A 14,531-nucleotide genomic window follows, 5' to 3' on the forward strand; every position below is an offset into this window, starting at 1 on the left:
AACTGTTGCCCCAACGACTACAACTGCTGCCCCAACGACTACAACTCCTGCCCCAACGACTACAACTGTTGCCCCAACGACTACAACTGCTACCCCAACAACTACAACTCCTGCCCCAACAACTACAACTGCTGCCCCAACGACTACAACTGCTGCCCCAACGACTACCACTCCTGTCCCAACAACTACAACTGATGCCCCGACGACTACAACTGCTGCCCCAACGACTACAACTCCTGCCCCAACGACTACAACTGCTACCCCAACAACTACACCTCCTGCCCCAACAACTACAACTCCTGCCCCAACAACTACAACTGCTGCCCCAACAACTACAACTGCTGCCCCAACGACTACAACTGCTGCCCCAACGACTACCACTCCTGTCCCAACAACTACAACTGCTGCCCCAACAACTACAACTGATGCCCCAACAACTACAACTGATGCCCCAACAACTACAACTCCTGCCCCAACACCTACTGCCCCACCGACTACAACTCCTGAACCAACTACTACAACTGTTGCCCCAACGACTACAACTGCTGCCACAACAACTACAACTGATGCCCCAACAACTACAACTGATGCCCCAACTACTACAACTGCTGCCCCAACAACTACAACTGATGCCCCAACTACTACAACTGCTGCCCCAACAACTACAACTCCTGCCCCAACAACTACAACTGATGCCCCAACAACTACAACTGTTGCCCCAACGACTACAACTGATGCCCCAACAACTACATCTGCTGCCCCAACAACTACAACTGATGCCCCAACAACTACAACTGATGCCCCAACAACTACAACTCCTGCCCCAACAACTACTGCCCCACCGACTACAACTCCTGAACCAACTACTACAACTGTTGCCCCAACGACTACAACTGCTGCCACAACAACTACAACTGATGCCCCAACAACTACAACTGATGCCCCAACTACTACAACTGCTGCCCCAACAACTACAACTGCTGTCCCAACAACTACAACTGCTGCCCCAACAACTACAACTGCTGTCCCAACAATTACAACTGCTGCCCCAACAACTACAACTGATGCCCCAACAACTACAACTGATGCCCCAACTACTACAACTGCTGCCCCAACAACTACAACTGATGCCCCAACTACTACAACTGCTGCCCCAACAACTACAACTCCTGCCCCAACAACTACAACTGATGCCCCAACAACTACAACTGTTGCCCCAACGACTACAACTGCTGCCCCAACAACTACAACTCCTGCCCCAACAACTACAACTGCTGCCCCAACAACTACAACTGCTGCCCCAACGACAACCACTCCTGTCCCAACAACTACAACTGCTGCCCCAACAACTACAACTGTTGCCCCAACAACTACAACTGCTGCCCCAACGACTACAACTGATGCCCCAACAACTACAACTGATGCCCCAACAACTACAACTGATGCCCCAACAACTACATCTGCTGCCCCAACGACTACAACTGATGCCCCAACAACTACAACTGATGCCCCAACAACTACAACTCCTGCCCCAACAACTACAACTGATGCCCCAACAACTACATCTGCTGCCCCAACGACTACAACTGATGCCCCAACGACTACAACTGATGCCCCAACAACTACAACTCCTGAACCAACTACTACAACTGCTGCCCCAACGACTACAACTGCTGCCCCAACGACTACAACTGATGCCCCAACGACTACAACTGCTGCCCCAACGACTACATCTGCTGCCCCAACGACTACAACTGCTGCCCCAACGACTACAACTGATGCCCCAACGACTACATCTGCTGCCCCAACGACTACAACTGCTGCCCCAACGACTACAACTGCTGCCCCAACGACTACAACTGCTGCCCCAACAACTACAACTGCTGCCCCAACGACTACATCTGCTGCCCCAACGACTACAACTGATGCCCCAACAACTACAACTCCTGCCGCAACAACTGCTGCCCCACCGACTACAACTGCTGCCACAACAACTACAACTCCTGTCCCAACAACTACAACTGATGCCCCAACAACTACAACTGCTGCCCCAACGACTACAACTGCTGCCCCAACGACTACAACTGTTGCCCCAACCACTACAACTCCTGTCCCAACAACTACAACTGATACCCCAACAACTACAACTGTTGCCCCAACGAATACAACTGCTGCCCCAACGACTACAACTGCTGCCCCACCGACTACAACTCCTGAACCAACAACTACAACTGTTGCCCCAACGACTACAACTGCTGCCCCAACAACTACATCTGCTGCCCCAACGACTACAACTGATGCCTCAACGACTACAACTCCTGTCCCAACAACTACAACTGCTGCCCCAACAACTACAACTGTTGCCCTAACAACTACAACTGATGCCCCAACAACTACATCTGCTACCCCAATGACTACAACTCCTGCCCCAACGACTACAACTGATGCCCCAACAACTACAACTCCTGTACCAACAACTACAACTCCTGTCCCAACAACTACAACTGCTGCCCCAACAACTACAACTCCTGTCCCAATAACTATAACTGCTGCCCCAACAACTACAACTCCTGTCCCAACAACTACAACTGCTGCCCCAACAACTACAACTGCTGCCCCAACGACTACAACTGCTGCCCCAACAACTACAACTCCTGTCCCAACGACTACAACTGATGCCCCAACAAATACAACTCCTGCCCCAACAACTACTGCCCCACCGATTACAACTCCTGAGCCAACTAATACAACGACTACAACTGCTGCCCCAACAACTACAACTGATGCCCCAACAACTACAACTGCTGCCCCAACAACTATAACTCCTGTCCCAACAACTACAACTGCTGCCCCAACAACTACAACTCCTGTCCCAACAACTACAACTGCTGCCCCAACTACTACAACTGCTGCCCCAACAACTACAACTCCTGTCCCAACAACTACATCTGCTGCCCCAACGACTACAACTGATGCCCCAACGACTACAACTGCTGCCCCAACAACTACAACTGATGCCCCTACAACTACAACTCCTGCCGCAACAACTACTGCCCCACCGATTACAACTCCTGAGCCAACTACTACAACGACTACAACTGCTGCCCCAACAACTACAACTGATGCCCCAACAACTACAACTGCTGCCCCAACAACTATAACTCCTGTCCCAACAACTACAACTGCTGCCCCAACAACTACAACTCCTGTCCCAACAACTACAACTGCTGCCCCAACTACTACAACTGCTGCCCCAACAACTACAACTCCTGTCCCAACAACTACATCTGCTGCCCCAACGACTACAACTGCTGCCCCAACAACTACAACTGATGCCCCTACAACTACAACTCCTGCCGCAACAACTACTGCCCCACCGACTACAACTCCTGAACCAACAACAACAACTGCTGTCCCAACAACTACAACTGATGCCCCAACCACTACATCTGCTGCCCCAACGACTACAACTGCTGCCCCAACGACTACAACTGTTGCCCCAACGACTACAACTGTTGCCCCAACAACTACAACTCCTGTACCAACAACTACAACTGTTGCCCCAACAACTACAACTCCTGTCCCAACAACTACATCTGCTGCCCCAACAACTGCAACTCCTGCCCCAACAACTACAACTGCTGCCCCAACGACTCCAACCACAACTACAACTCCAACCACAACTTCAACCACAACTACAACTACAACTCCAACTACTACTCCAACCACAACTACAACCACAACGTCAACCACAACTCCAACCACAACTTCAACCACAACTCCAACCACAACTACAACCACAACTTCAACCACAACTACAACTACAACTCCAACCACAACTCCAACTACTACTCCAACTACAACTCCAACCACAACTCCAACTACAACTCCAACTACAACTCCAACCACAACTCCAACTACAACTCCAACTACAACTCCAACCACAACTCCAACTACAACTCCACCACAACTCCAACTACAACTCCAACCACAACTCCAACCACTACTCCAACTACAACTCCAACCACAACTCCAACTACAACTCCAACTACAACTCCAACCACAACTCCAACTACAACTCCAACCACAACTCCAACTACAACTCCAACCACAACTCCAACCACAACTCCAACCACTACTCCAGCTCCTCCATCCACAGAAAATTCAACCCCTCCCGGTATGTTATTCCATAGTAGCTTAAATCATTTCTACAGTAATATGTCAGAAAAATTCATCTTTTAAAATGATATAAAAGTAAATTTCTAACAGTAAATTAATTCACTGACCAACAACAAATTGACTCTTTATAATTCCCTACAGTCTTGGAGTTTCTAATGAATCTAAACATGAGGATAAAATCTTATGGAGAGATCAGCAATGGAACGGCAATAGAGCTCATTAAACAGGTATGTAAACTAGAATAACCCACAAATTGTTACTTGGCTTTTTTATTTAATCAAATCTCAACTGATAACACTTTAAATTTCTTCATTTAGTTTTTTGAAGACCATCTTCCTCGTGGAACAGCTCATGCAGTGACTGTACGAAGCATTCAAAGGGTTAGAGTTAACCCCTAGAACATCACGGAGTTGATCGGAGAAAAACAGCATTTACATGTTGGTGGCATTATTCAATCAATATATCAACCAATATATCACATTATGTATGTTTTTAGTCTTATTTTAAATATCAACACTTGGTGTAGTAGGGCGGTATTCCAAAAGCATGGTACAACAAATCCAATCTCTCCATGATATCAAGGTTAATTCTGATTTTTTTTTTTATTCTAGCAGCTAATCTCCTTAAATTCAGTCAATTCTGAGTATCTAAACCATGGGTGTCCAAAGTGAGGCCAGGGCCCATTTGTGGCACCTTGGACTGACTTTGGGCGGCCTCCAATTCCATGGATGCAGATGGAGACTTAAAAAATTGTTACCAACATAATTTTCTTACACAGAGAAATGTAAAGTACAAATCCTGTTTTCACAACTGAAAATAAATGTATTTGACTGAGCCGAAAAGAAACTGAAAACTAGATGTTTTTCTTTTCTTACAGCAAACATGCAAACTTAAAGTAGTAAGTAGTAAATTTCTGTCAAATAAATTTGAGAATAATCACAGAAAACTTTTCAAGAAAGTTTAAAAAGAATTTTTGGCAGAAATTTATTCATTTTTTTCTATCTACAACGGTCCTAATACACCACTGTAAAAATCCACAATAAACATACAGCTACTTTATTTGCTTGATTTTAGGTGGGGTTTTCTTTGGCCCGCGAATATTTTTGAGTTAACAATTTTGTCCCACATGGCAAAACGTTTGGACGCCCCTGATCTGAACCTTAAGTTGACAGGTAAATTTAGAGAAGGACTAAATTTGATTTAAAGCAAAGCTGTTGCAGTAACAGTAACTTCAATATCAACCAATATGGATCAGAAAAGGGTTTCCCCAAATTCAGAGTTTACACAAACCTGCTTTCTGGAATGGCCCTATAAAGTACAAGAGATTATATTGTGTAGATTTGGCCTCTCCTGATTACAGCGTGTATTATTCCAGCTGTAAAAGCGTCTACATTTCTCTGATCAAATTCTTTGATTTAACCTGTAAGTCAAATTAAAGGATGTATTTGCTATCCTGTCCCAGTAGAGTTGAATTTTGTTGTGTTTTTTCTCAGTTTGACAGATATAGGATTTTTTTTTATTGAATTTGAAGTGAATTGTTTTTGTTGCTGCTTTGGGCAACATGCTAAAAAAAACAAATCTTTTTTGTACATATATGTGGTGGCTTATTATTTCTTCTAACATGTTTTTATTGTCTTTGGGTTCAGGTTTTAATTAACATTCAGAAGATTGTTTGTATTTTAGCTTTTTTTTTTCCAGCTTTGTAATTTTTACATGTAAAGTACAATAAAATAATTTATATAAATTACAAGCCATTTAGTTTTATTTTACTTTAATATACCATTTTTAAACTGTATTACTATAAGCTTTGAACTGCAGAAAAAACCTGGGAAAACAGGATAAAACTCTGTAGAACATTTTTAAAAGCTCAACTGAGGAATTTGTATTACTGTAAGCAGAGGTGGTTAGCGAAAAATTATACTCAAATAAGAATATAAATACTTCAACATAATTTACTCAACTAAAGTAAAAAGTAGACATCCAAGAAACTACTTTAGAGTAAAAAAGTATTTGATAAAAAAAAGTCTGATCCAAATATCAATAATTTAATATTTAAAAATTACATCATTAGCCAAACCAAAATATGAAATGGAAATTTTGGTATTTTAAAGGACCAAAATGACAATAATTCAAAATAACAGAATCAGACAAAATAAAATATTTTCAAATAAGTTTCTTTTTTTTTTTTTTTATAAAAAACTTCTGAAGCTTTAACAGAAGCTGCAGGTGTGTGTCTGTCTGGTGAATATTTGGTTAAATCATGTTTGTTTTTCAATCAGTGGGTAGAAAATCCAGACATTTTACTCAAGTAAGAGGAGAAATACTTCAAATAAAATTACTCAAGTAAAAGTAAAGCATACGCCAGAGTAAAAATACTCCTACATTTCTTCAAAAAAGTTACTCAAGTAAATGTAATTGAGTAAATGTAACTAACTTCACAACATTAAAGGACCAGTTATGCAGACGCGACCCACTTATGAATTAACAGTTGTTACTCTTTGACCCGATCATTTAACAGATGAATGAAGAATGAAGTGTGGTTAGAACTTATTGCTGTTTAAAAATGTGAACACTTACATAAGCTTTGGATTCAGTCCAACTTTTTTCCCCACTAAATAGTTTTGTAACTAGTAAACTCTGATTATTTCTGTTTCGTTTTGGTGTCACGTCTTAAAGTTGCTATACCAGAATCTGGATCTTTTTAGATCATACTGATATTTCATGTGAAAGATAAAGAAACAATCTGATGCTACATGAAGTCACATCAGCAGTGTAAATAAGACAGAAACCTGTTTGACAGCCTCACTGCAAATTTCCAGTAATAGCTTTGCTTACAAAGAGTAATGGCATCTCTGAAGGAAACTCCTGGTACTTTGTATTGCCGTACCTGAGTCATGAAACACAATCAGATAATCAACAGCATGTTTGAATTATTTGATCTTAGCAAATCGTATTTATGAAAAATAAGTAAAAATAAATCAGGGGTATCATAAATGGTTGTTTTTTGTGTTATTGAATACGACCAGTATTTGTGTTTGTTTGCTTTTGGTCACTTGAGTTTCTGTTTTTAAACATTTTCATTATTAACATTTAAAAATGTTTTGATGATTTTAATGAGCAAACACTTTAATTGTTTTTTTCATGCAGTTATTTTATTTTACATGCCCCATGTGTATCTACAGTGGATATTTAGTTGATGCTATGGAAAATGAAAGTAAGCTACTGTACTTAAAACCAGCCAAGTGTGTATTATTAACATGTGAGAAAAATATGTAAAATATAAAGTAATAAAATGCTTTTTAAATTTCAAGTCTAGGAATAATTACTTGTAATATTTCAGTTTATCCTCAATGGTGAATTTGTTGGGGGTTTTTTTTACCTTACTTAATCTTTTCTCTTGTGACCTTACTCAGTTTTTTTAGGTTATTATACAATAACAAAACACAGTAACGACATGTCACTCCCTTTTTATTGTTGTGGGTGGAGAATTCCACAAACTTAACCAGTTGTGCCAATACTGTATGAGATTATGTTCCTGTGCAGACTGTGTGAAGGACAACACTATTCACCATGGATGATAAAATCATCGTTTTCTTTTGCCTTCTTGGATTTATTCATGCAACTTTGGGACAAGGTAGATATTCACAAATTCTATTTTTGTTATTGTTTGTATTCTTCATATAACTTATAATAATAATAATGGAAAGATTAGGGTTCATCAACCTTGAAAAAATGAAAAACATTTCTTATAAAGTAGTTAAAGATTTTCTAAGAGTGAATATATTTATTGGGTTAATTTAAATTAGTAATGCCTGGTTTTTAAAATTGTTGGTTGATTTTCAAAACTTGAGAGACGTGACGATAAAAGAAATCTTAACCGATTTGAATGTGGGATTTATTGTGTCCAGCCACACAAACTGATTTTCACTCAACAATGTTCAGAAGTCAGACAGAAACTCTCACAAACGCTGTCGCCATCCCAAACATGGCAGGCTGGAAAGGAGCGACGACGAAGGTTTGTGGACTATAAAAATATTGTAAATTTTTATAAAAAATGAAAACAGAACATGACCAGAGACAGGTAATTAAACACAAAAAACAAACAAACAAAAAAGATTTGTTAGAGCCCATTTCCAAAACTTTATGTATTTTTTATCACATATTTGGAAAAAAATAAACTGTAACAATGTTTCATCTCTGATTGAAAAGATCCATTTAATTTGTAAATATATACTATAATTTTTTTCATCATATACTTTTTTGTAGTCTCTGTTTACACTCAGTTACAGTAGATGACGTCACATTATTCCAACTAATAGTTTTTGATCTTCAATAAAATACATAGAATGAATTTTTCTTTGGTCAGCATTTAAAACATCAGTTGACATAACAAAGAAAACAGCGACTTCTCTTTTACCAATGTTCTCAATCTATTACTTAATATTTTTTCAGAACTTAAAAATGACTCGTCAATCCAAAAAGATATGCGAGATCAACTGTTTTACCACATTGTCTCAAACATAAAGCCACTGGAAAATCCTTTTCACATTTTGAGGGTCCAGTTGAATTCTTTCCACTGTTTGCAATTCCCAAATTTCTTTGACATAGTTGGTAATTATAAGTCTGCAGAAGGTATTTTATACAGTCAAGGGAGACACAGTTCTAGATGTTTTTCTAGAACTTTATTGAAAGATTATTTCATACCATTTGGAAGTTTGTACCAGGATTTCTGTATTTTGTCTTCTGTGTATTTTAGATTCTGTCCCATGTTTTGGTAAACTTGCATTCTGATTGGCAACATGTCACAAACAACACACACTAAGACATCAGGCCAAGAAAATCTAAATTGTATGAAATATTCGGATTGGAGGAATCTAGGCGTCCGTCCAATTATTCTCACCATGTAACAGATAATAGAACTGGTTCATGGAAACTGTTTTAAGAGTCATCAAAATATTCAGGAAGTTGTTAAGATGGAAATCGGGGAAAAAAATCTGAATGGAAATGTTCCAGTGTAAAATAGAAGCAAGATTATCAGTAAGTGGTGATTTAAAAAAAACCAATGAAATCTAACAACTCGTGCAATAATTACAACTACAGCTACCAACCCAACAACTACAACTGTTGCCCCAACAACTACAACTGCTGTCCCAACAACTACAACTGTTGAACCAACAACTACAACTGTTGCCCCAACAACTACAAATGCTGTCCCAACAACTACAACTGCTGAACCAACAACCACAACTGTTGCCCCAACAACTACAACTGTTGCCCCAACAACTACAGGCCCAACAACTACAACTGTTGCCCCAACAACTACAACTGACGCCCCAACAACTACAACTGCAGCTCCAACTACAACAGTTGCCCCAACAACCACAACTGTTGCCCCAACAACTACAACTGTTGCCCCAACAACTACAACAGTTGCTCCAACAACTACAACAACTTCCCCAACAACTACAACTACAACTGATGCCCCAACAACTACAACTGCTGCAGCAACAACAACTACAACTGCAGCAGCAACAACTACAACTGTTGCCCCAACAACTACAATTGTTGCCCCAACAACCACAACTGCTGCCCCAACAACTATAACTGTTGCCCCAACAACTACAACTGTTGCCCCAACAACTACAACAACTTCCCCAACAACAACAACTGCCCCAACAACTATAACTGTTGCCCCAACAACTACAACTGCAGCAGCAACATCTACAACTGTTGCCCCAACAACTACAACTGCTGCCCCAACAACTTCAACTACAACTGATGCCCCAACAACTACAACTGCTGCAGCAACAACAACTACAACTGTTGCCCCAACAACTACAACTGCAGCAGCAACAACTACAACTGTTGCCCCAACAACTACAACTGTTGCCCCAACAACTACAATTGTTGCCCCAACAACCACAACTGTTGCCCCAACAACTACAACAACTTCCCCAACAACAAAAACTGCCCCAACAACTATAACTGTTGCCCCAACAACTACAACTGCAGCAGCAACATCTACAACTGTTGCCCCAACAACTATAACTGTTGCCCCAACAACTACAACTGCTGCCCCAACAACTACAACTGTTGCTCCACCAACTACAACTGTTGCCCCAACAACTACAACTGTTGCCCCAACAACTACAACAACTTCGCCAACAAATACAACTATTTTCCCAACAACTACAACAGTTGCCCCAACAACTACAACAGTTGCCCCAACAACTACAACTGCAGCTCCAACCACAACTGCAGCAGCAACAACTACAACTGTTGCCCCAACTACAACTGCTGTCCCAACAACTACAACTTCTGCCCCAACTACAACTGTTGCCCCAACAACTACAACAGTTGCCCCAACAATTACAACTGTTGCCCCAACAACTACAACTGTTGCCCCAACAACTACAACAACTGCCCCAACAACTACAACTGCAGCTCCAACTACAACTGTTGCCCCAACAACTATAACTGTTGCCCCAACAACTACAACTGCAGCAGCAACATCTACAACTGTTGCCCTAACAACTACACCTGTTGCCCCAACAACTACACCTGTTGCCCCAACAACTACAACTGTTGCTCCAACAACTACAACTGTTGCCCCAACAACTACAACTGTTGCCCCAACAACTACAACTGCAGCAGCAACATCTACTACTGTTGCCCCAACAACTACAACTGTTGCCCCAACAACTACAACTGTTGCCTCAACAACTACAACTGCAGCAGCAACATCTACAACTGTTGCCCCAACAACTACAACAGTTGCTCCAACAACTACAACAACTTCCCCAACAACTACAACTGTTGCCCCAACAACTACAACTGCCCCAACAACTACAACTGCAGCTCCAACTACAACTGTTGCCCCAACAACCACAACTGCAGCAGCAACAACTACAACTGCTACCCCAACAACTACAACTCCTGCCCCAACAACTACAACTGCTGCCCCAACAACTACAACTGCTGCCCCAACAACTACAACTGTTGTCCCAACAACTACAACTGATGCCCCAACAACTACAACTGCAGCTCCAACTACAACAGTTGCCCCAACAACTACAACTGTTGCCCCACCAACTACAACTGCTGTCCCAACAACTACAACTGTTGAACCAACAACTACAACTGTTGCCCCAACAACTACAAATGCTGTCCCAACAACTACAACTGCTGAACCAACAACCACAACTGTTGCCCCAACAACTACAACTGTTGCCCCAACAACTACAGGCCCAACAACTACAACTGTTGCCCCAACAACTACAACTGACGCCCCAACAACTACAACTGCAGCTCCAACTACAACAGTTGCCCCAACAACCACAACTGTTGCCCCAACAACTACAACTACAACTGATGCCCCAACAACTACAACTGCTGCAGCAACAACAACTACAACTGTTGCCCCAACAACTACAACTGCAGCAGCAACAACTACAACTGTTGCCCCAACAACTACAATTGTTGCCCCAACAACTACAACTGCTGCAGCAACAACAACTACAACTGTTGCCCCAACAACTATAACTGTTCCACCAACAACTACAACTGTTGCCCCAACAACTACAACAACTTCCCCAACAACAACAACTGCCCCAACAACTATAACTGTTGCCCCAACAACTACAACTGCAGCAGCAACATCTACAACTGTTGCCCCAACAACTATAACTGTTGCCCCAACAACTACAACTGCTGCCCCAACAACTACAACTGTTGCTCCACAAACTACAACTGTTGCCCCAACAACTACAACTGTTGCCCCAACAACTACAACAACTTCGCCAACAACTACAACTATTTTCCCAACAACTACAACAGTTGCCCCAACAACTACAACAGTTGCCCCAACAACTACAACTGTTGCCCCAACAACTACAACTGCAGCTCCAACCACAACTGCAGCAGCAACAACTACAACTGTTGCCCCAACAACTACAACTTCTGCCCCAACTACAACTGTTGCCCCAACAACTACAACAGTTGCCCCAACAATTACAACTGTTGCCCCAACAACTACAACTGTTGCCCCAACAACTACAACAACTTCCCCAACAACTACAACTGATGCCCCAACAACTACAACTGCAGCTCCAACTACAACTGTTGCCACAACAACTATAACTGTTGCCCCAACAACTACAACTGTTGCTCCAACAACTACAACTGTTGCCCCAACAACTACAACTGTTGCCCCAACAACTACAGGCCCAACAACTACAACTGTTGCCCCAACAACTACAACTGACGCCCCAACAACTACAACTGCAGCTCCAACTACAACAGTTGCCCCAACAACCACAACTGTTGCCCCAACAACTACAACTGTTGCCCCAACAACTACAACAGTTGCTCCAACAACTACAACAACTTCCCCAACAACTACAACTACAACTGATGCCCCAACAACTACAACTGCTGCAGCAACAACAACTACAACTGTTGCCCCAACAACTACAACTGCAGCAGCAACAACTACAACTGTTGCCCCAACAACTACAATTGTTGCCCCAACAACTACAACTGCTGCAGCAACAACAACTACAACTGTTGCCCCAACAACTACAACTGCAGCAGCAACAACTACAACTGTTGCCCCAACAACTACAATTGTTGCCCCAACAACCACAACTGCTGCCCCAACAACTATAACTGTTCCACCAACAACTACAACTGTTGCCCCAACAACTACAACAACTTCCCCAACAACAACAACTGCCCCAACAACTATAACTGTTGCCCCAACAACTACAACTGCAGCAGCAACATCTACAACTGTTGCCCCAACAACTATAACTGTTGCCCCAACAACTACAACTGCTGCCCCAACAACTACAACTGTTGCTCCACAAACTACAACTGTTGCCCCAACAACTACAACTGTTGCCCCAACAACTACAACAACTTCGCCAACAACTACAACTATTTTCCCAACAACTACAACAGTTGCCCCAACAACTACAACAGTTGCCCCAACAACTACAACTGTTGCCCCAACAACTACAACTGCAGCTCCAACCACAACTGCAGCAGCAACAACTACAACTGTTGCCCCAACAACTACAACTTCTGCCCCAACTACAACTGTTGCCCCAACAACTACAACAGTTGCCCCAACAATTACAACTGTTGCCCCAACAACTACAACTGTTGCCCCAACAACTACAACAACTTCCCCAACAACTACAACTGCAGCTCCAACTACAACTGTTGCCACAACAACTATAACTGTTGCCCCAACAACTACAACTGTTGCTCCAACAACTACAACTGTTGCCCCAACAACTACAACTGCAGCAGCAACATCTACTACTGTTGCCCCAACAACTACAACTGTTGCCCCAACAACTACAACTGTTGCCTCAACAACTACAACTGCAGCAGCAACATCTACAACTGTTGCCCCAACAACTACAACAGTTGCCCCAACAACTACAACAACTTCCCCAACAACTACAACTGATGCCCCAACAACTACAACTGCAGCTCCAACTACAACTGTTGCCACAACAACTATAACTGTTGCCCCAACAACTACAACTGTTGCTCCAACAACTACAACTGTTGCCCCAACAACTACAACTGTTGCTCCAACAACTACAACTGTTGCCCCAACAACTACAACTGCAGCAGCAACATCTACTACTGTTGCCCCAACAACTACAACTGTTGCCCCAACAACTACAACTGTTGCCTCAACAACTACAACTGCAGCAGCAACATCTACAACTGTTGCCCCAACAACTACAACTGTTGCCCCAACAACTACAACAACTTCCCCAACAACTACAACTGATGCCCCAACAACTACAACTGCAGCTCCAACTACAACTGTTGCCACAACAACTATAACTGTTGCCCCAACAACTACAACTGTTGCTCCAACAACTACAACTGTTGCCCCAACAACTACAACTGCAGCAGCAACATCTACTACTGTTGCCCTAACAACTACACCTGTTGCCCCAACAACTACACCTGTTGCCCCAACAACTACAACTGTTGCTCCAACAACTACAACTGTTGCCCCAACAACTACAACTGCAGCAGCAACATCTACTACTGTTGCCCCAACAACTACAACTGTTGCCCCAACAACTACAACTGTTGCCTCAACAACTACAACTGCAGCAGCAACATCTACAACTGTTGCCCCAACAACTACAACAGTTGCTCCAACAACTACAACAACTTCCCCAACAACTACAACTGTTGCCCCAACAACTACAACTGCCCCAACAACTACAACTGCAGCTCCAACTACAATTGTTGCCCCAACAACCACAACTGCAGCAGCAACAACTACAACTGCTACCCCAACAACTACAACTCCTGCC

The 14,531-nt window shown here is 42.4% G+C and overlaps 2 protein-coding genes and 1 long non-coding RNA gene across 4 annotated transcripts; 2 read left to right on the forward strand and 1 right to left on the reverse strand.

Moving 5' to 3' along the window:
- Window positions 1-1,291: 1,291 nt before the first annotated feature.
- Window positions 1,292-2,809, forward strand: LOC114151017 (mucin-5AC-like; the record flags this gene model as incomplete). The annotated part of the gene is made up of 1 exon (XM_028027895.1): window positions 1,292-2,809. A coding segment is annotated over one exon (1,518 nt), but the record flags the coding sequence as incomplete, so codon positions are not given.
- A 359-nt stretch (window positions 2,810-3,168) lies between these two features.
- On the reverse strand, window positions 3,169-3,554 carry LOC114150563 (uncharacterized). 2 transcript variants are annotated; one of them, XR_003596776.1, is made up of 2 exons: window positions 3,463-3,554; window positions 3,169-3,380 (listed from the first exon to the last, which is right to left on the reverse strand). It is a non-coding gene; the product is annotated as an uncharacterized LOC114150563 (long non-coding RNA). The 2 variants fall into 2 exon arrangements; XR_003596777.1 differs by having other exon boundaries at window positions 3,484-3,539.
- Window positions 3,555-3,696: 142 nt separating this feature from the next.
- Window positions 3,697-5,926, forward strand: LOC114151018 (G8 domain-containing protein DDB_G0286311-like; the record flags this gene model as incomplete). The annotated part of the gene is made up of 3 exons (XM_028027896.1): window positions 3,697-4,177; window positions 4,321-4,406; window positions 4,497-5,926. Coding segments are annotated over 3 exons (648 nt in total), but the record flags the coding sequence as incomplete, so codon positions are not given.
- Window positions 5,927-14,531: the final 8,605 nt, after the last annotated feature.

This window comes from Xiphophorus couchianus, chromosome 9 (genome assembly GCF_001444195.1).
Source record: "Xiphophorus couchianus chromosome 9, X_couchianus-1.0, whole genome shotgun sequence".
Lineage (NCBI taxonomy): Eukaryota > Metazoa > Chordata > Actinopteri > Cyprinodontiformes > Poeciliidae > Xiphophorus > Xiphophorus couchianus.